Here is a 21,065-nt window from a genome sequence, read left to right as displayed (position 1 = left end):
TACCGAACAGCATGGACGATGAAGACTACCCATTCAATCCTCAAGTCCCCCAAGCATGTTGGTCAGGAAAATGATGCTTAAATAATGCTTCCTAAAGATGAAAAACGTCATCAAAATTAAGAACTAAAAACTAATTTTGGGATGCTCACATTACTTCAGTTGGCAAGCCTTGCTTCAGTTAATAAATAATTTTGTGACATCATGCTAGTTCACAGGCTACCCATTTTATTTTATTGAGCAATTGGTATTACAACAAAAAACTGCCACCTACTAAGTAGCATTAATTTTCCCTCACAAGTAGTTACATTAGCCACATTGTTATATATCCTTATGCTAAAAAGTTCTTTAAATGCTTTACATACTGTACAATAAGGGCTATGAATTGCATTTTCATTTGTACACAATCCTTAATGTTCTTCCGCCACTTCTAACTATGTACAGTTGGCATATCATGCAATCTACCCAACAGACTTGCTATCCACCAATGTTTGATGTAGAAAAGGTACAATGCGCTCATTGGTTGGTCAGGCATTAAGGTGTAAAATTCAATTCTTAGACGAAACAAGATGTCATTCATTTTACTTTTCATCTGAGATTGTTTCGGTGAAGCATGTGCACCCCCCACCTTCGCAACTTCCCTTGCTCAATTGCAGACAACAAAACCTGCAGAGTATCCTCAGCTTCTTCCTTGTTTGGTAATTCAACACTCAAATGAAAAAGAGGCGCTGATGTAGGGGGAACCCAAGGTCTATTCCTCATGCTACGCTTTTTCTGCTTGGATAGTGTTTCCGCTTTGCTTCCAACAATATTCACCATCTCCTCTGTCCTATCTATGTGGACAATGCTCTCCAGAGCCATTTCTGTTTCTATAACCCACCCTGGATCAGGAGGAACACCAGAAAAGTCTGGCAAGCGCAAGCTCACTAAACAAGAGCACCAAACAACCAAAACAAGCCTCTCACTGATAATAGCAAACTTCCCTGCATGTTTGAGCATTTTGCACATAACAAATATCTCGTCCTTTAGTCTGGAGCCATCCGCTTGTAGAAGCATTGACACCCCAATTGCTTCCTCCCATGAGTATGGCGACAAGGGAAGTTCTCTAGCTAAAGGCCTTGGGAACCGGATGCGGAAGCGGCTGGATTGGTGGGGGCTGCTACGATTTCTGATGCTTTGTGCTGTTTTGCCTGTGGCTTCAAGAATGCTAGCCATTGGCCTTGCCACCAGTCCAGCAGTTCCCATTGCTATTCCTGTAGGAACAAATACATGCATTAGCAAAGGTCTACAGACATGCGCTCATCAATATATAACCACCCTACGCAATGTCTGGGTATCTTTATATAGAACAACCTGAAAGAACTCCAGGGAGGCCATGCCTTTCAGCACCTCTGATTGGGGATTGAAGTAATCCTGTAAGACCCTGTTGCATCCATGAGCTCAGACAAAATTACTTGAAAGATTAAATTCATCCATGACCCAATACTCATATCAGATGCAGGGCCATTGTTTTGAAAAAGAAAAATTAAATGACAAGTAGAAAATGAGTGCACATGAGTCTGCAAGCATATGGACATATCAAGCATTCCATAAGATATGTCCTTGTCGAATTGGCCATGATATGGACTGTTGTTGATGTACAATATATAACAATATAAATCATAAGCTGTAACAGGAAGCATTCCATAAACATCAATGCAAGAGCCATATCTTGATATATATATATATGGATGTGACAAATTCATGTACTGAATTTCTTTATAAATACAAAGAGTATAAAGTAATTGTTCTATTAGAGGCATGGATTAAGTGCTGTTCGGCATGCATGGTATGGCATTTGTACATACCATGGCAGCACTTTATTGCACATGCAACACATTCAAGGTGCTGGCTACATGCCGATACTTGGCATGTTGATGTGCTAGTGTTTGCCAAGCATGCAAGGCACTGAATAATATCATTTTCATGTAAAATAAATATAACATCCTATATCTACTTTTATTCGATTAAATAGCCACTTAACCTTAAAAAAAATGACTGTTCAATACATTTGAGTTCTGCTAGAAAATGATGAAAAAGATTTGAATGCACTCAACACGAAAAGCTTCAAAATTGCTACATAAAGCTCAAGAACTAAAAAATATGTTCACAAAAAAAAAACATCCCTTATATGCAATATTAATTTCAAGCCAGAATTGCTAAAACTACACAAATAAAGAACCTAAAAGCAAAATCCTATAAAATACTTTTCTATTTTCTTCTATTTTTCTAAACATATTTCGAATTTATTGTTTTTGGGATGATACTTTGAAATGCGAAGTGAAACTTTTGAACCTTGAAGTGAAACTCCAGAGACCAACAGAAGACAAAATTGTAACTGAGTTTTCAAACCTTGTTGAACAAAGAGGGATAATGATACAAAACAACTATTATAAACAAATAAGTAATTGTAATACTATCTGAAGAGTCAGAAAGTTTTTTGGGATGTCCTAATGGTCAGGTGAGCCTCGAGGTATTTTCACCAATTTAGTTTCCCAGTTGTGGTCAGGTCCTATTTGGGGCAGATTCTGGGTCACTTGGTCCCTTAATCCTATTTGTCATAGGAGCTATTTCATAGGAAGTCTTGGAAAGAAAAATATGAGGTTTTGATTAGAGGGCTGAAAGTAAGGATTTTCAGGTTATGACCTTGCAAAACCTTGTAATCTGTCCATTGCCACATCATGCATGAGAGGCCCATAATAATCTGTACTTGCTTTTACCAAGTTATGAAGCTCTAAATTTCAGGTATTTTCTTGGATCTAAGAAACTACCTGGTGCTTGTGCAGCACTAACATTAGTAATAGTTTCAATAAGTGAGGAAATTTCATTCCTTGTTGTTTTGGATTGTTTGACATCCACAGCTAGCTGTTATTTGTAAAATGATACTATTCTACCTACTGTTTAGTGCACTATAATATAAGTGGCATAGTTTATATTATATTTTGCTGTTATTGGTTTGCTTCAAATTGGTATAAGAGCAAGCTTGTTCTTTATGGCGTCATATTGTTATGTTTCTTTTGGTGCTTAAGTTGTGAATATAAGTAGCTATAGGAGGTCGATAAGGATGTGGTCAAAGGGGCAGGAGTTATCATTGAGAATCTGAGATGTTACACAAATTGCAAGAGCAGACACAGAATAGTGAGATGTTTCGCAAATTGCAAGAGCAGATTCAGAATCTTAGTCTCACTAGTTCTCGACAGTCACAAGAATAAAGATAAGTGAACGCATAATGTTAAAGATGCTTTTAGTTCAGTATTTATGGGGGAAATAGTAGTTCACTTGATGAAGACAATTAGATCTTGAAAGATAGATGTTAGAACACCACTGAAGGAATATGTATTGTGCATGCTTTACAAAATATTAAGGAATATAGTATGCATGTCTAGATTTCAGAATTTGGCAGTGAGATGGAGGTTGAGAAATTCTAGATTGGGTAGACGACGTTGGGTTGCTTTGCTTGGTAATAAGTACAAGAAGAGAGGAAGGTTCAACTTGTTGGAGCAAATTTAAGAACAGCAGCTCCTATGGAATAATTGGCAGAATGAAAGAGAGAATAGAAGAAAAAGAGAAGATCAGAAGATGGGACAAGATGAAGGAAAAATTGAAAGCTCCATGCTTGCTCTGAGATTTCGATCAAACATTATATCAAAGCGCTCAAAACTTGCGGAAACATAACAAGATTGTAAAAGAGTAGATCCAAAAAATTGGTCAGCTGAAAATATAATAATGGTACTTTGAATAAATGCATCCATTCACAAAAATAACCTTGTTTGAAACTTTTGCAAGGAAACAGTTTTTGGTGGTAAGGAGATCGGAAGAACCATGAGATTGAAAATTAGAATTGATTTAAAATTCTCAGTCAAAAATAAAGTGAAGTTGGGAAAAATATTCGAATTGAACTACTTAGAAATTTTTAGATCCTTAAAGTCTTATGTTTCTTAAGTACCACCCAATTTAAAATTAATCAAAATCAAAATTAAAATTACAATTAAAATCACAAAAGCCTCAAGTGATGTTTCCCATGCAATGGGTGAAGTTGCCTTCTGGGCTTGAACCTTTGCTTTATGTAGACTAACTTCCATCCAAAAATAATTTAGTAAACCAAAGTTTTTGAACTTTGCTCTTGCAAGTCAATTTTTTGCAAAACACATGCCAGGAGGCTTGCCATGAGATCTACTCAGGGTAGCAGTTTAAAGTGATGTGCTGGTATCTTGATTGAAGAGTAATTTATGCTTTTATCCCAAATCCCCATAAGCAATTATTGAACGACCTCTACTGCAAATTACATGATGTCCTCAAAAGGTACCTTGCAAATAAGTACTTCACATAAAATCCTACCTCCGGCTCATTTAGAGCAAAAATTCTGCAAATCCCATTGTAGTTCAAAAAAAAAGATGATTTAGGGATCATCAAAAGAACTACTCTACAGTTCTGCACATTCTATTCATTCCATTAGTTTGTTTATACCCATTGAATGTTCAGCCATGGGGTTTCCGATCAGAAAGTTGGGTTGACACTAGAATCCATTTTATGGCTCAAGAGCAAGTCATCATAATAAATTACTTTACGTAGAATCCTTTTCTAGGAGTATATCAGTAATGTGACATCACATATAATGGCATAAATAGCACAGCATTGAACATATACAATAATATGGCCACATTATTTTCAGCTATTAAATGAAAGAAAGCAATGTGATGCCGGACAGCAGGACAAGAAAGAGAGAAAGAGAGGAGAGAAGAGGAAGGAGAGAGAGAGAGAGAGAAGAAGAAGAAATAGAGAAGGAGAGAGAAGGGAGGAGGAAGAAAGAACTAGGCTTCGCACTTAGCCTTGCTCAAGGTTTCACACGCCATAGCTAAAGAAAGGAATTCAAAAATTTTATTCATCGCATAACCCTAAACGATGTACGGTCCAACATATTTATAAGACCTAGAAAATTCAAAAAATTCCTAAAACGAAACTAGTCTCACAAAAGACCCTCAAAATAGCAAAATACCAAAATAAGCCCTCAAAGCTGTCAAATAACAAAATACCCTAATAAGTCCAAATAAAATAAAATCACTCCAAAATAAAATCAAACTGGTTGGACCATCCTCCTGTGGCGAACGTAGACCCGAGTGACGAGTTACTACTTTATCAAACTGGTGTCCGCACCACAATGCCAATTATAATCCATAAAATTTGTCATGCCACTACTTTAGGGCATATGTTGGCCAGTATAAAAATGGAAGGCATAACTCATTATTATATACAATGATATCATTTATGACAATTAGCAAAAACCACATTCAGAAAGTCAATTGATGACTATATATATGTCTTGATAGTATGGTGATATTCTCGACAAACTAATTGTAATATGGAGTTAGGTGAACCCCATCTTGACAAACTCCTAAAGATGCATATTACTTCCTAGGTAACCAAGTAAAGCCTTAATAACAGCTTGATAATATCATATTACAAAGCATTCATAAAATGACTCATAGTTGAGTATATTTAAAGACTGTTGGAGGACTATTATTTAGCTTAGAATCACCATTACCATTTTAAGATTAAACACATGCATGTAAAATATCAAACAATTCTAAATAGCATTTTCCAAAGACTTAAGAGTTTTGACCAATCATCCTTTATTTTATATACACCAATTAGTTTCCACAAACCCCCCCCCCCCCCCCCCCCCCCCTCTATAAGAAAATGCTTTAACATATTGTCGTAGCCTATAGAAACACTGATTAATAGAATTAGAACATATAGAATAACATCTGTTTTTAAAATACTTGCTCTCACATTTTGAGAACCTCATGTTGCATCTTACACCCATGCTTCATATTTCTAATCTATCTAGGGGATTAATACAAGAAGTTTTACCTCTAAAAATTCATTTAAAACGCCTTTTCCGTGTGAATCTGGATGCTTCTGCTGTTCATCCATTTCAAACACAGCCTGTTCATCAAATGTAAAAGCAACAATACCCTGCAAAAGTAAATGCCTGATAATGTGAGACGAGAATGATCCTTTCATAATAATCTATTGAAGGAAACCATCAAAAATACCTTATGAGCAGCTTTACTGAACTGAGTAGTAGCACTGCTTATGGCATAGACTGTGCTACTAAGAAGACTCTTTGAACCATGTGCTATACCAGTTAATAGTCCACCAGGGCTCTGCAAAGGCACCAACTTAAACTAAAGTTTGGATCAAATAACTTCCATCCTCCAGACAAGATGACCCAAACAGTGAATGTTGCATACCTGTAAAATTTCCTTGCCAGAAACAGATAGAAAGTCCCTGATACCAAGCCCAACATTCCTTGCAAAGCCAATAGGATTTCCTATAACACCAGCAGAACCAAAAACCTACAGTTGAAGTGGCCAAACAACCCAGAATGAATTAAAAAAGAAAATCTGATTCCCGTATGGAACTTTATATCCAACAAACAAATTTGATCATGACATGGCTACTTTGGAAATCTATAACTGAGCTCTCTTCAAAAATTAACAGGTGTAAGAACAGCATGATCTTTGAAAATTATATTCTAGCTCAACAGAATCAACAAGAATGATCTATGTACATTTTGGAGCATAGACGAGCTGAACACGAGCAAGAAATAAAGAAAACAATCTATTATTGAGCTTTCATCAATAAATAGGAGATATAAGAAAAGCATGGTTTTTGAAAATTATCTTCTTCTATAATAAAGTCAACAAAAAATAACCTATGTACATTTTGGGCCGTACACAAGCTGAACATGAGCAAGGTAGGTCCAGATTGAGGTCTGCATGAGAATAACATGACTAGCTTAGTATGGCTCAAGAAGATTTAGTCAAAATATTTTCTCATATTTTAATTTTCTATATTGACTTTTAGTTGCACTGCAAGATTCTGAAAAAATGATATAAAGGAGTAAATTAAACTGCACCAAGGAGGCCTAATATGACAACCACATCCCAAAACCTTACTAGATGCATACCACTATTTATTAAATTACTATTACATAAAAGCAGTAATTCAAACCCATGGTGTTCTATCACACACTATGACATCTTGAACAAAATTTATCAAACAGTGTAAATAGCTTTATCCTCTACAGACATCTGAATCAAATTGTGACTTTAGTGAATGACAAGGTTATTGCACTACTTGCATCAGAAGCAGCATTAGCATACATTTGTATGCAAGTTAAACATAACAATAGGGGACAGAAACAAGCACAAGTTCCACCATATCTGTCAGAAAGATTAAAAGTCCACCTTATACATTTCATGAAGCAACTGCCTCGTATAGTGTCTAATAAGGATCTCTTGGATTGATTCCCAGCTAGCCATAAGATGTCCTAGTATTAGTTGTTTAAGATGAACAGGTACTCCTTCAACATCAACAAGGGCCATCAAACCTCTCTGCAATCAATGGTAACGTTAGTACCAACAAATAGTCTGACGGAAGCAAACAAAGGGATGCATGCAGATATTCACATTTTCATATACAGATAAACAAGAAGCAACTGATCCTGAACAATGTATTAAACTAATATTATATCTCAAATGCCTATGATAAATCACTTAAAACACTATGGTTCTCATTGAAAGTATTCAGTTTACTTTGGAACATGTGTCTGATACTCAGTGTCATTGCCAACATGTATCTGAAACAAATAACATGAATTTATATAGACCTCTGCTATTTTCCTAATTGTTCACAGATCCAAAGTTTACAACTTCATAAATTCACATCTTTGAATCTAAATTTATGAACTTTGTTAAACATAATGTTGAAGTCCATATACATGCACTAAATTTAACCCTTGACTATCAAATTTGGCTCATTACTAAGATGATCATAATAAATTTTGAGCTTAAAACCAGGCTAATATTTGTAGTCAACTAATACTTTTCCAAAACTAAATTCCTAAATTCTAGCATTTTAATAAATGACTGAAGATTCGAATGCTTTCTTTTGACATTAGAATAACATATGTTAGTCCAAATAATATTTTTGCTACAGTCAGAACAAAACACAAACTGATAAAGAAACCTATACTGTAAAATTAGGGTTGGCCTAATACACAAAAACTAAAAAGATCCTTTGAGAAGCCATCATTTTTTAGCCCCCCAAACATAAAAATAATCACTAGCATCCTTATCCTTATTACCCAAATATTTACCTTCTGACATACAGAAAATGATTGGACAAAGTTAATTTTTAACAAGGAAAATAACACTACACTATATATGTGTGAGGACTGGCCCATTCAGCAGCCCATACCCAGTTGGGCCTATGGGCCAGCCCAATGTAGCCAGCCATTTGGAGGCCACCGCCACCTCCTTTGGGGAGGTCCTGTTGTCAATAGAAGGGAGGGATAGCTCGCTGCTGGGAGGGACAGCTGCTGGCAGCTTGAGCGGTTACCACCGCTTAAGAGCACTATTGGTAGGACCTCACCATGCCCTTCCTTCTTCCTTAGGGGGAACTCCTTGAACTGGCAACGGAGACACCAGAGCAGGGGGCGTTGCAGCCACTTCCCAGGGTAAGGTAGACCTTAATCCTTGTTTTCTTCTCTCCTCTTGATTTATTCGAGATAACAAAGAAAGAAAGAAAGAACGAGAGAAAGGAAGGGGAAGAAAGAAGGCTCACCGCGTGCGGCCGCGAGCGTTGCCGACGCCGCTGGCCCCGGCCGCGAGCACTGCGGCGTTGCAGCTCGGCCGTGAGCGCCACGACCATCGCGGGGAGCGGCCGTGGGCTCAGCCGCTGGCATCCCACGAGCCGCTAGCTTCTCCGGGCGCGTCTCTCCTCCGCAGGAGAAGGGAGGGCCGCCGTAGGCGCCGCCGGCCTCGGCCAGCCTTCCCGAGAACTCCGTCGCCCTCATCCCGAGCTCGCCTTCCTCCCTTCGTGGGAGAAGAAAGGGGGAAAGGAAAAGAGGGATCGGGAGAAGAGAAGAAAGGGAGGAGAAGAAAAGAAAGAAAGGAAGAAAGAATGGAGAAGGAAGGAGAACTCACTGGTTCGTCGTCGCGTGCGGCGGTCACCGGCTTCGGCCGCGAGCGCCGCCGGCCCGAGCATCGGCCGCAGGCCGGCCGAGGACGCGGGCGTCGAGCGTCGGCCGCAAGCGCGGCCGAGGGCGCCGCAGGCTTCGGTTGCGGGTGACGGCCGCGGGAGCCGGTCGCGGGAGCCGGCCGGCCCTGGCTCGGTCCCTCCCGAGCTCACCCTCCTCTCTCTCTTCATGATGGAAGGAAGAGAGGAGTCGGGAGAAGCTTCAGGAAGGAGAAGAAAAGAAGAAAAAGAAAAGAGAAGAAAAGAAGAAAAAGAAAAGAGAAGGAAAAGAAAAAGAAAAAGAAAGGAAAAAGAAAAATAAAAATAAAAATAAAACAAATAGTGAATAAGTGGATTTTAGTTCAAATACTCGGTTGGGACTTAAGATCGATTCAAGTTTACTTCGGAGTTTTAAATTGATGAATAATGAAAAATATATTTTGAATTGTTCAATAGGTATAGAGAATTTGTCAGGACAAGATTAAAGTTCCGAGAGCGAACCGAGATAAGTGACCCTGCACAAATCTTATTGATTGCAAATTACTGTTTAAGTTATAAGTATGAATGATGAAATAGTATTTGACATGGTGTATTTTTCCAAAATTAGGATCAAGCATATGATTGCATGTGATTTATGAATTTGGTTAAATAGTATTTCTTCATGAATACATGATTAGGTATGAATTATTATTGTGATATATTGCATTAAAATGATATTTGAATATGATCATGAGGTGGGCCCGATGGCCACGTGCCCTGCGCAGGCGGGCCGTGACATTTATGAACTTGCCTGGCCAGAGCATACATTGTTTTATGATGGATTTTTGAATATATCCTTTATGAAATATTGTATTTTGCTATAACTGCTATCTCCTTTAAATGATGCTAACTGTATGAATTCTTATGCTTGATCCGATAAGATAGTACATGGTCACTTACTGAGCCACATAGCTCACATATACCCTCTGTTGTTTTTCTTTCAGATATATAGGGTGCTAGGAGCAGAGAGCCGGAAGACTTTTGGGTGAGGAAATTCATTTTGGATGTACAAATTTAGAGCTCTATATTGCTCTATTTTGGAGAAATACTTTATGAATGAAATGACCCTTTTGTTTATGAATTATTAATAATGAGGCTTCGTGTTATTGCGGGCAGTAGCTTGCAGTAGCACGGCCGTGTCGCAGTCCCGATCCAGGGGCGTGACAATATGCACAGCTGCACTAAAATATTGACTACGGAAGCTGTTTTTATCTTTTGCAACATTAAATTTAAATGTACAAGCGAATTACATCAGAATCAAATTATGAGCTATAGAATAAAAAACAAAGCAAATTGTGGTTCAGTGTCTCTCACTATACGAAATTAAGTGCAGGAGCATCTGTCAAAAATTTTAGATAATTGATATTTTAACAGCTGCAGTTAGAGTAAAAAAATACAATTCGTCAATTTTCACAGAAAGTAAACTGTTCTTGGTTAAAATGATTGGAATAGAAACCATTTTAGAGAATCATTTCCACCTGAAACATAGTACTGGTGATGTGAATAAAAGGTTCCAAATCTCCACGAACTTCATTCTTAACCATCCATGGAGTGCTTGAAAAACTATAACATCAAATGGACAAGTTAGCAGAACAAAATAATGATTTTCCAGTGGAAAGTATAGCATATTAACTTTAAGTGATCATTGGGATTGGGGCAGGAATACATAGACTTCCTAACTATCTTGCTGTGCTGTTTAGTATGTGTTTCATATCAAACATTTTTTGATAAATAATCACAAATTTTAAGATACTCACCTTAAAGACAGCACAATGGGACCCAATTCAAACACTTCCACATACATCTTCTTCTTGCTTCTTGCTAAAAGATAAATCTGCTGCCATGGAGCTCCAATTGGAACAACAGAGGGTAATAGTCCACTCTTTTTCGGGATTTCCACAAATTCAGAATTTCTACACTTGTAATCAAGAACTGGGCTCTCTATTAGAACATCTATACCATAGTCTAAAGTCCGCAGTTCAAAACTTTTCTGTAAGCTTCTGCTCTGCAATCTAGAAGACACAGTTCTAAAATATTCGAACAAACTCAAGAGAACTTGCTCTTCAAGCTCGATACAAAGAGGGGCCAAACTGCAATTTAGTATAGTAAAGAATTACTAAAAGCCAGGATCTATGCATAAAAGAAGATAACATTTAAGCAAGAATTGAAAGGTACCCTAAATTTATATATTGAAAGGACACCAATGATGTATCTGTATTCCTCCACTTGGCTGCAGCTAAGTAAAAGATTGGTTCAAGGGAACTGTCAAATGAAGAAGCACTGATATTCTCATGCTGGAACCTTAACCTATTTTCTTTGTTTTTCAAGAAATTCATTGATCGCCCTCTATGTTCATTATCAAAAGATAGCATAATAGGATATGGAGTATCAGGCAACTGATTATCAATTTGCAGGGATAAGATTTTGAATGAAATCTTCTGCTGATCCAAACTTTGCATTAAAACAACTGTGATTTCCTTTACGCATGCAAAAACCAATTCCTGAAGAGAAAACATCAATTCTTAATAATCATGGCGCTTGATACCAACAATGTGCAATGCGAAAAAAAGGAATATACAATAGTGCAAAAATCACATTGTATCATAAAGAAGCTCATATTTTTGACCTGTGGAGAAGAGTTGATTAAGGAGATCCCAAGAAATGGCAGATGTAATGTAACCATTTCAGTGAAATTAGAATAACAATCCTGTTTTTGATCAACGTTCTTTTTTTCTTTAAATCCAAAAAAGCTAGTCTCTTTCATATCTTTCACGATATGATAACCTGAATCGACAATACTGAGAACCTGTGAATCATAGAATAAAACAATGAAAAATACAATTCAAGAGTACTCTATTCAATCCTATGAAATTGAAGCACCCGTAAATAACCTTAATTGCTCCTTCAGCATGTACAGAGATATAAAGTCTTCTTTCTGGTTTCTGCAACACAGAATGAAGTTGAATGTCAAGAAACCAGCGTGCATTAGTCAAGTCTCCAAGACCAACAACATCCAGTGAAGGAACATTGGAAAAGAAAGCAGATGGTCCAGCATAAAATACAATAGCATTCAAAGATAATAGTATAATACTATACTATCATGATAATATTACTAAGAGGAATTTTCTATTCAAGAACACTGTTAGAGAAAAACCAGTTTCGCAAAAGCATTGCCGAAAGACATAAACTAGATACTCTCTGCTGAGAAAAAAAATGCTAAATAGGAAAAATACTAAAAGTTTAACAAAAACCACTTCTTAATTATATATGGCATTACCAATTTAACATCACTAACAAAGAATCCATACCTCGGATGTTGGAGGTAAGTACACAGGCACATATTCTTTTACATCATCAAGACTATATGTTCCCAAAATTCGCTCTCCAGGCACCTAACAACCAATATATATGAATATTAGCATGCATAACTATGTGAATAGAAGCATTGGAGTGAGTGAGCAGGTAATTATGCATACCTCAACAACAAGACGATGAGAGAAGCATGGTTCATCCCAAGCATATTGGCAAGATGTATAAGAATGCACAATGGTTTCAAAGGATTCGCACCTTTGTTGATAGATTCGTAACCTCTGGGAGGGAAAAGGGAGAAATCAATCAGAAATTACGTAAAATGTGAATTAAGTACATCAATGGCACTGATAGAGGAAGGATCATGATTTCAAGTGAACATGCATACCCTAAACTCTGCTTCAGGTATAGGGCAGAAAATGAGTCAGGTCAACTCATGACTTAACCTGGTCCTGAGTTTCCAACCCATAGAGGCCCAGTCTGACTAGGCCTTTAGACCCATAGGTCAGGTCGGGTTCTAAAAATGACTGGTTTGAAAACCCTGATTTGGTTCATCTTGTTCTCCTACCCAACTTGGATCTAGTTAGACTTGGGTACTAATGTGCCGAAAACAACTCAAACATTAGATGGCCTCATTCAACCTAGCTCGACCTCATCCAAAAATCCAGAAAGTCAGAAACCCATGTCTTCGAAATCCATTAGTAACTTTTTTTTTCAAACATATAATGAATAGTATAGTTTCCTTTTATCTTGTGTTGGACCTGAACCTAGACCAGACTCGACCTGAACACAAATGCACTGGGTTGATCTTGGGTTATGCTTGAGACAGCCCAGTCGCCCAGCCCAAATGACCCATTGGTCTAAGAAAATTTCAATGGACCCAACCTGGTCAGTCAATTGTTGGGTTTAGGTCTAAAATCATGACCTGAAAAAGAACTGGGTTGCATCCAGGTCATGCATGCCCCAGTCTAGACCAGGCCAGGTTGCAGGCCTACTTGTGCACAGGCCCCAGTAAGTAAGCTATACTGAATAAGCAAGAGTACAGAGAATGAAGGCATCCAAGAAGGAAAAACAAATTTAAGCAAGCATGTACTAAAACAAGCAATTCCTGAGGATTGGACCAATGAAGAGACATGACCAACTTCAGCTTAATACACTTAGCAGTTATGCATACAAAACCTTCATCAGGCACAAGGTAATTAGAAGCCAACTAATTAGCAAAATTTGAATAATTTAAATAACTATTGTATTCTGAAACATTCCATCAAGTGGCACTAATCAATGAAATACCTTCCTAACCTGAATCCTATAATCATTAACATTAGCAAGTGTACTATAATGTGGTGAACTTTTCAACATATCTACTAGCATCACCTGGTGAGCAAAATGTTTCTGGATTCCACCATGTAATTAATGAACATCAATGAAAACCTATGCTATTTGTTGACTACAGCTTGCATAATTTAATCCCTCAAGAGTCCTCTTCCTGCTTTCCTTTATTATGCTTAAACATTCTAGTAAGAGAAAATGGAAGATAGAAGACTCCTCTAAAGGTGGTATCAGATAGCTTCTGCAGCTAAGGTAAAATGTTTGTGTTTAGAAGGGAAGGCAGAAATTTAATTATATGGATACCCCAAAAAAAATGTTTCATAGGCATAGGGCTTATGCAGTATGGGGTCCACATGCCGATGCATACAAGTGGAAAACTAAAAGAAAACATCCAATAAAAAAGAAAATTTCATAAATAGATTAAAAAAATGAAAAATTAAAAAGAAATATTTAAACATCCAGGAAAGAAAAAAACTGAGTTACACTTCCACCTCAATATATTAATGTCCTGCATGTTCCACAATATCAATATCCCGTCGAAAAGTTAATTCACCAAAAACAACCTAATTGTTCCTAAAGTTTTCACACTTATTCTAAAGGAAATTTTCATACTTATTTGGCCCTACATTCTTGACCTTTTGATTTGATTTCAGAGGTATCTCTACATTACATACACCAAATCCCTACATATGGTTATTTTAACGGAAGTCCTGTAACAGAAACCACAATTGATAATTTCTAGCAATGAACTCTTTATATTTATTTAATCTCACTACTTTAACCAAAACCTTATCATTATAGCCCTTAATATACCTAGCTTGATTGTTGCAATATCCCAGGTTTTTCTCTCATTCACCCATTTTAGTTTGTAAATTTTTCTCCCTATTTTTTTAAGCACACGTATCACTTAGATCACCATCAGCTGCATGCATATTTAACCTCATCATCCTTTCAGCATTTAGTATATTTTCAAATTTAAAAAACATATCTTACAATGTCCTCAATGTCATATGTTTATTTGTTATCCTTCGAAGCATAATCCTTTGATATTATTGGTGAATGTCAACTCCAGATTATCCCAGAAGATCTCTACTTTTTTGTGACTCATTGTAAGGCTCATACTTTCACTTCAATGATAATTGTCATTCAATTACACATAATCTTTACTTTACAATGACCACCATAACATGTCAACACTAAGCATGATCTATAATATTAATGCATGGTATGCTGAACCTGACCGGTACGGTACGGCGGTAGAAAACGGTTCCGGCTCCAAAGGCAGTGGAAAACGGTTTCGGCCCCAAAGGGGCTAGAACTAAGTGGTACAGAGGCATACCGGTGCAAACTGAGCACACCTACCAATATCGGCTTGTGCCGATGCAAACTGGACTGGTTCGCACCGGTATGCAAGCCCGCACGTGCTGGAAACCGCGCGGGCACCCGCTGCGCAGCAAACCGGTTGGGCACCGATACAAACCGGTACCGGTTCGGCGGACCTTGCATTAATGTCACCCAGAAAAGTGTTAGTTTACCAAAACAACCTGATTACTCCTGAAAGTTCCATATTGTATTGACATACATATTATTTGGCACTAGGGTCTTAACCTTTCGAATCATTTTCAATTGCATGTTTACACACACCAAATCCCTGAATGTGTGCTCCTTTCAAGAAAATTACTTGCACGGAGTCCAGATTTGATACTTTCTAGCCTATGAAACATGGATCCAATATATAAGATATGGATACAACACGATAAGGATACATCAATACAAAATGTAAAACAACATAATCCATACTTTATATATACAAATGCTTGCTTGTAGAAAAGAAGTCTTTGTTGAACCTAAAAGGTTGATTTTGATAATGCAAAACAGTTAAGTTAAAAATTGACTAATATATTTGTTTTGAGTTTAAGCGATAGATTTTAGAAAGCAAGAAGAAAGCCTTCAGTCATTATCAAAAGAAAATCATCATCTGAAGCTCCATAACAAAGAAGCTAAACCCCAAAAAATCATGAATACGTTTCTTGGAAGCTCACATACAAACACAGAAGATTTCATCCCAAGCTACCTCAAGAGTCGACCTCAAGCCTGTAACAAGTCGACCCCAGAACACTGTCGCTTACAAATGCACCCTCACGAGCCAACTCCAACAGATCACAAGTCAACCCCAAAACAGTCTCGGAGGACAGATAAAAAGCTAGGGAATTCATCTCATTAGCGAGGCGACCGATGAAGTACTCGAGCCAACTCCAGCATAGCACGAGTCGACCCTAAAGATCATGAGTCGACTCCTTAAAATCTCAAGTCGACCCCGCTGCACTTGACAACTGTAACAGCTAGTTTTCCTACGAGACTAAACGGCTTTTTTTATCTCACCACGGCTCTATGAACTGTCTAACAGCTAGAAAAGTGTTCCAACATTCTCCAAAAAGTATAAACGCATAGGAACACTAAAGGAAAGGAGAGAGCTCAAGCACTACAAAAAAAATTAAGAGCAAGAAAGAAAGAGAGAGAAAGCATCAACAAGCAAATCATTTAAGAGTTTTCATTGTAAGCTGAAAGATACATCTTCAACTTTTAAGAGTTGGTGAAACGCCTTCAAGAGCAATCAAGTCAACCAACAGAGTGTAGCTCCAATTATTATTTTGCATTTACTATTCTGGAGTTGTATTCATTGTAACAACATTTACTTCTTTCTATTTTTTGCTGTAACAAGTTTCAGGAACTGAAACTTGGAAAAGGTCTATCCAAATCCGTAACTGGATTGTGTTGAGCCGGAATGGTCCAGACAAATTTGTAATTGGATTGTGTTGAGGTTGGGATAGGCTCGAAGAAGGTTTTGGTTGATTAGCTTGGAAAATCAACTAAGTTGATCATAAACCCGAAAAATAATCAATAAAGATTTGGGTTGATTGACCTAAAAAAATCAACTGAGTTTTGTTGTGAACCTAAAAAATAATTGGGCTATAATCTGGGTTATAGATTATAGTGAAATTCCCAAGAGATTTTGGAGAGTGGATGAAGGCATAGGATTGGCACCGAACCAATATAAATTTTTTGTGTTTGCCTAGTTTGTTTTTCTTGCTTTAATTCTTTGCATAAATTTTCTTGCTGATTTAAATACTTATCTATTCAGCATTTAATTCTGCTACAATATTAGTTAAAGTTTGTGAAAAAAACCTAATTCTTGGTTTGCATAGTTGGGCAACAACCTTAAAATAGAGTAGGCTATTAAAATAATATAATCCAAACATTATATCAAGATTCGCTGTATCGGTCCATACCGTACCGTACCAAGCATACCGTACCATGCCGATACCAAACTGATATATAGTCTCATACCGTACCGATACTCGACGTGCTTCTCCATCTCGTATCATACTACATACTGACATTGTAATAGGATGGTACCGATACAGCGACCGGTATCGAGATGGTAAACTTTGCTTTGTATGATAACAACTTTTCCGAGCTCATCTAGTCATCATTAAAATCTATAAACCCTAATTCATATATCATATTTCAATATTTAACATCATAGTCCAAAATAGACCGTTCAATTTTAAAAGATCCACACTAAAAAAAGAAAGAAAATGCCCTTCCCCTTATTATTAAAGGTATCAGGAAAATATACCAATATACCTATGACATTTGGAGCAAGGCTCACCATCATGGTAGCAAACCCAAATTGGTACCATCCCATTAGTGTCGGTAAGTGGTACAGTACAAGATGGCGAGACATCAAATGTCAGTATAGTACAAGACTACATGCCAATATGGTACAATACCGATGAAACGACAAATCTTGATCTAGAGGTTATTAATTTCTAAAAGATAGGAGACTTAACACATGTATTGAACACATATTTGAGAAGTACTCGACAAGTATAGATATCCAATGTGTATTTGACATAGAAATGGCATGTGATTTTAAGTACATTTGCTTCCTAGTTTCTAGCAATAAGCAATTTATCCATATGTAATCTCTCTATTTTGCACCAATATCTAATTATAGCCAAGCCTTTCTTGTTCTATAGCTAACATGTAAACCAAGGTTCACCATCTCGGTACCATACTTTATACCGGTACCATCATAGTTTGCCATATCGGCCCAAACCGGGCGATACGGTGCATACTATACCATACCGGTTCGGTACCAGCACCCGATATAGGAGACATACCGACACTTAATACGCCGAAAAAACTCCATGTGTTGTACCGACTCACTGCTTATTTCGTAGGGATAAAATTTGACCTCAGGGAGCTGATGTTTGAGATCGCCAAGGGCACTTCTCACAAGAGAAAGCTTGGTGGGAGTGAGATTGGCCCCTCGAGGAAGAAGAAGATGAAGGTAGTTGCTACACCCCTTGCTGAGCTTCCCACGGCCCCAAGTTCAGCTAATTCCGCTCAAGCCAAGGGTCGATCCGCTGAAGTAGTGTAACCCGAGGTGGAGGTGACCGCCTTTGTCCTCACTCGTCCATCTATTTCTGAGGGTTCTCGGGAGGTAGTTCCTAAAGGGGCCTCCGAGGAGGTTCTAGTTGCTATTCCGGAAGTCTCTGTGGATCTGACCTTGGATCCTGCCATTGCCACCGAGCTTGCTCAAACACTAGCGGCAATTAATGAGGTTGTTTCTGTTCTCGAATCAGTACCCCGCACGGGTGCAGACTCTAACCCCCATTCCTTAGGCAGTAGGACCATCAACTTCCCAATCGCTTCCGTCTTCATCTCCAGTTCTCGAGCTGGAGATTTACCAGCCAGCATGGTTGCTTAAAACCACCGATTCAATCCTCGAGTCTCCCGAGCTATCCAGCGAGTCGATCAAGGAAATGATGCATCCTGAAGATGAGAAGCATCTTCAAAGAGTTGGTCAGGAAAATGATGCTACTTGGATTCTTACTATTTTATTATTTTCTTTTAGAGATCCGAGTTGAAGGGATTCAAAGAATTGCTTCTTTTCTTTTTGATTGAATATACCTGAACCGTGGAGGCATATATTTAATCCCATATCAGCCATGCACTGGGTAGATCTTGTATAGTTATACAGGATCAAGGAACCTTAACACCTTACAACTAGTTCTCAGTGAGGTCATGTTCCAAATAGTATCTAAGTAGACTCGATCTATGATTGATGTGAAGTAGGGGGCGTTCCAATATTGGCCTATTTGGGCTAATCATGTGTCAATCATGGTGTTTGAGATTGGATTTGTGGTACACCTGAATAGATTTGAATGAATTTAATCCCTTATTCTGATGAGGGTACTAAGGCTTAAATAGGGGAAGCTATGTTTAATCTCACAAGAACTATGCACTAGGTTGATCTTGGGTACTTACATAGGACCAAGGAACCCAAGCTAGCCATTCTAGATGAGGTCCTTGTTCCAAACGAGAGCAAACCACATCCATTGGTAATATGGATTAGGGCATACTGCAACACAAGCCTATTTAGGCTAATCACAAGGTGGTGTTTATGATTGAATTTATAGTACTTATGAATGGATTTAAATGAATTTTGTCCCTCAGAACCCCAGGACACCAACAAGGGGAGCCTCTATGATCTTCAATAAACCTTGGATATTGGGTAGATCTTGGGAGAGGTTGTGAATGAACTTAATCATCCCTAGGTTCATCTTGGATACTTATTCAGGGCTAAGAAACCCAATAACATGTTCCAGCTAGCCTTTCCTATCTAGATCAGATCCTTTCCAATCAGATGTGACTATAAACCAATGTGAAAAGTGAGCAAGCGTGAGAGCTCTATGCTACGTTTTAATGGGTCTATTTGCATCCAACAAACGTGTACAAAGAATTTTTTTTTTAGTGTGATAAAGATGCCATGTCCTTGTTGTTCCTAGATATTTGATAGTTTAGACTCAATGGCACTGCTAGGTGGCTTGAGTTATACTGTAGGACTAATTAATTGGTACAGGTTGGGTGACATAGAATGGGATGCTGACATTACTTCAGTTGGCAAGCCTTGCCAGTTCACAGACTAACCATTTTTCTTTATTGAGCAATTGGTATTACAACAAAAAACGGCCACCTACTAACTAAGCTGCATTCATTTTCCCTCACAAGTAGTTACATTAGCCAAATTGTTATATATCCTTATGCTAAAAAGTTGTTTAAATGCTTCACATCCTGTACAATAAGGCCTATGAATTGCATTTACATTTGTACACAATCTTTAGTGTTCTTCCACTAGTTGACATATCATGCAATCTTCCCAACAGTCAATGTGTGACATAGAAAAGGTACAATGCTCTCATTGGTTGGTCAGGCATTATGGTGTAAAATTCAATTCTTAGACGAAACAAGCTATCATTCATTTTACTTTTCCTTTGAGATTATTCCTGTGAAGCATGTGCACCCCTAACCTTTGCAACTTCCCTTGCTCAATCACAGAACAAAACCTGCAGAGTATCCTCACCTTCATCCTTGTTTGGTAATTCAACACTCAAATGAAAAAGAGGCGCTGATGTGTAGGGAACCCAAGGTCTATTCCTCATGCTATGCTTTTTCTTCTTCCAACAATATTCACCATCTCCGCTGTCCTATCTATGTGGACAATGCTCTCCTGAGCCATTTCTGTTTCTATAACCCACGAAGCATGGACCCAAGATATGAGATATGGATATCAATACAAAAAATGTAAAACAATATAATCCATACTTTATATATACATATGCTTGCATGTAAAAAAGAAGCCATAAAACACAACAGAATATTAAAATAATATAATCCACACTTTATATCAAGGTGAGCTGTATCAGTTCATACGGTACCATACCGAGCATACTGTACCATATCTATACCAAACTGGTATGCAGTCTCATACCATACAAACACTCGGTATGCTTTTCCATGTCCTATGGTACCGCATGCCGACACTGTAATAGGATAGTGCCGATACAAGATCCGATACCGAGACGGCGAACCTTGCTTATATGATAATCTTGAAGCTCATCATCTAGTCATCATTAAAATCTATAAACCTCAATTCATATATCATATTTCAATATTTAACATCATACAGTCCAAAATAGACCATTCAATATCAAAAGATCCACATTAAAAAAGGAAAGAAAATGTCCTTTCCCTTATTATTAAAGATATCAGAAAAACATACCAATATATCTGACATTTGAAGCAAGATTCGCCATCTTGGTACCAGACCAAGACCGGTAGCATCCCATTATAGTGTTGGTATGCGGTACAAGATGGCGAGACGTATCAAATGTCGGTACGGTACAAGACTATATGCCAGTACAGTACGATACCGACTATACAGCAAATCTTGATCTGGAGTTTGTTAATTTCTAAAA

General features: G+C 37.8%; 1 protein-coding gene across 3 annotated transcripts in view; it reads right to left on the bottom strand.

The window, feature by feature from the left end:
• Nucleotides 1-205: 205 nt before the first annotated feature.
• Nucleotides 206-21,065, bottom strand: part of LOC103723626 (vacuolar protein sorting-associated protein, putative (DUF1162)) — a 111,282-nt gene continuing 90,422 nt past the window's right edge. For 2 of the 3 annotated variants that reach the window (XM_039117452.3, XM_008814589.6), the window contains exons 35-47: nt 12,576-12,689; nt 12,408-12,491; nt 11,991-12,041; nt 11,726-11,905; nt 11,275-11,600; nt 10,857-11,189; nt 10,578-10,662; nt 7,290-7,436; nt 6,291-6,395; nt 6,093-6,203; nt 5,908-6,012; nt 1,351-1,420; nt 206-1,250 (exon numbers count right to left, since the gene is read on the bottom strand). In XM_039117452.3, the coding sequence (XP_038973380.3) occupies nt 586-1,250; nt 1,351-1,420; nt 5,908-6,012; nt 6,093-6,203; nt 6,291-6,395; nt 7,290-7,436; nt 10,578-10,662; nt 10,857-11,189; nt 11,275-11,600; nt 11,726-11,905; nt 11,991-12,041; nt 12,408-12,491; nt 12,576-12,689 (2,376 nt within the window). In that variant the 3' untranslated portion in view covers nt 206-585. Of the gene's footprint in view, nt 1,251-1,350; nt 1,421-5,907; nt 6,013-6,092; nt 6,225-6,290; nt 6,396-7,289; nt 7,437-10,577; nt 10,663-10,856; nt 11,190-11,274; nt 11,601-11,725; nt 11,906-11,990; nt 12,042-12,407; nt 12,492-12,575; nt 12,690-21,065 lie in introns of all 3 variants that reach the window. The other variant, XM_088705439.2, reaches the window with a different exon arrangement.

Source organism: Phoenix dactylifera, chromosome 10, assembly GCF_051530095.1.
Source record: "Phoenix dactylifera cultivar Ajwa chromosome 10, Ajwa_hap1_PhDact_Kaust_v1.1, whole genome shotgun sequence".
In the NCBI taxonomy this organism is placed as follows: Eukaryota; Viridiplantae; Streptophyta; class Magnoliopsida; order Arecales; family Arecaceae; genus Phoenix; species Phoenix dactylifera.
The sequence above is the reverse complement of the archived record's forward strand: the minus strand, read 5'-3'. Positions and strand labels throughout refer to the sequence as shown.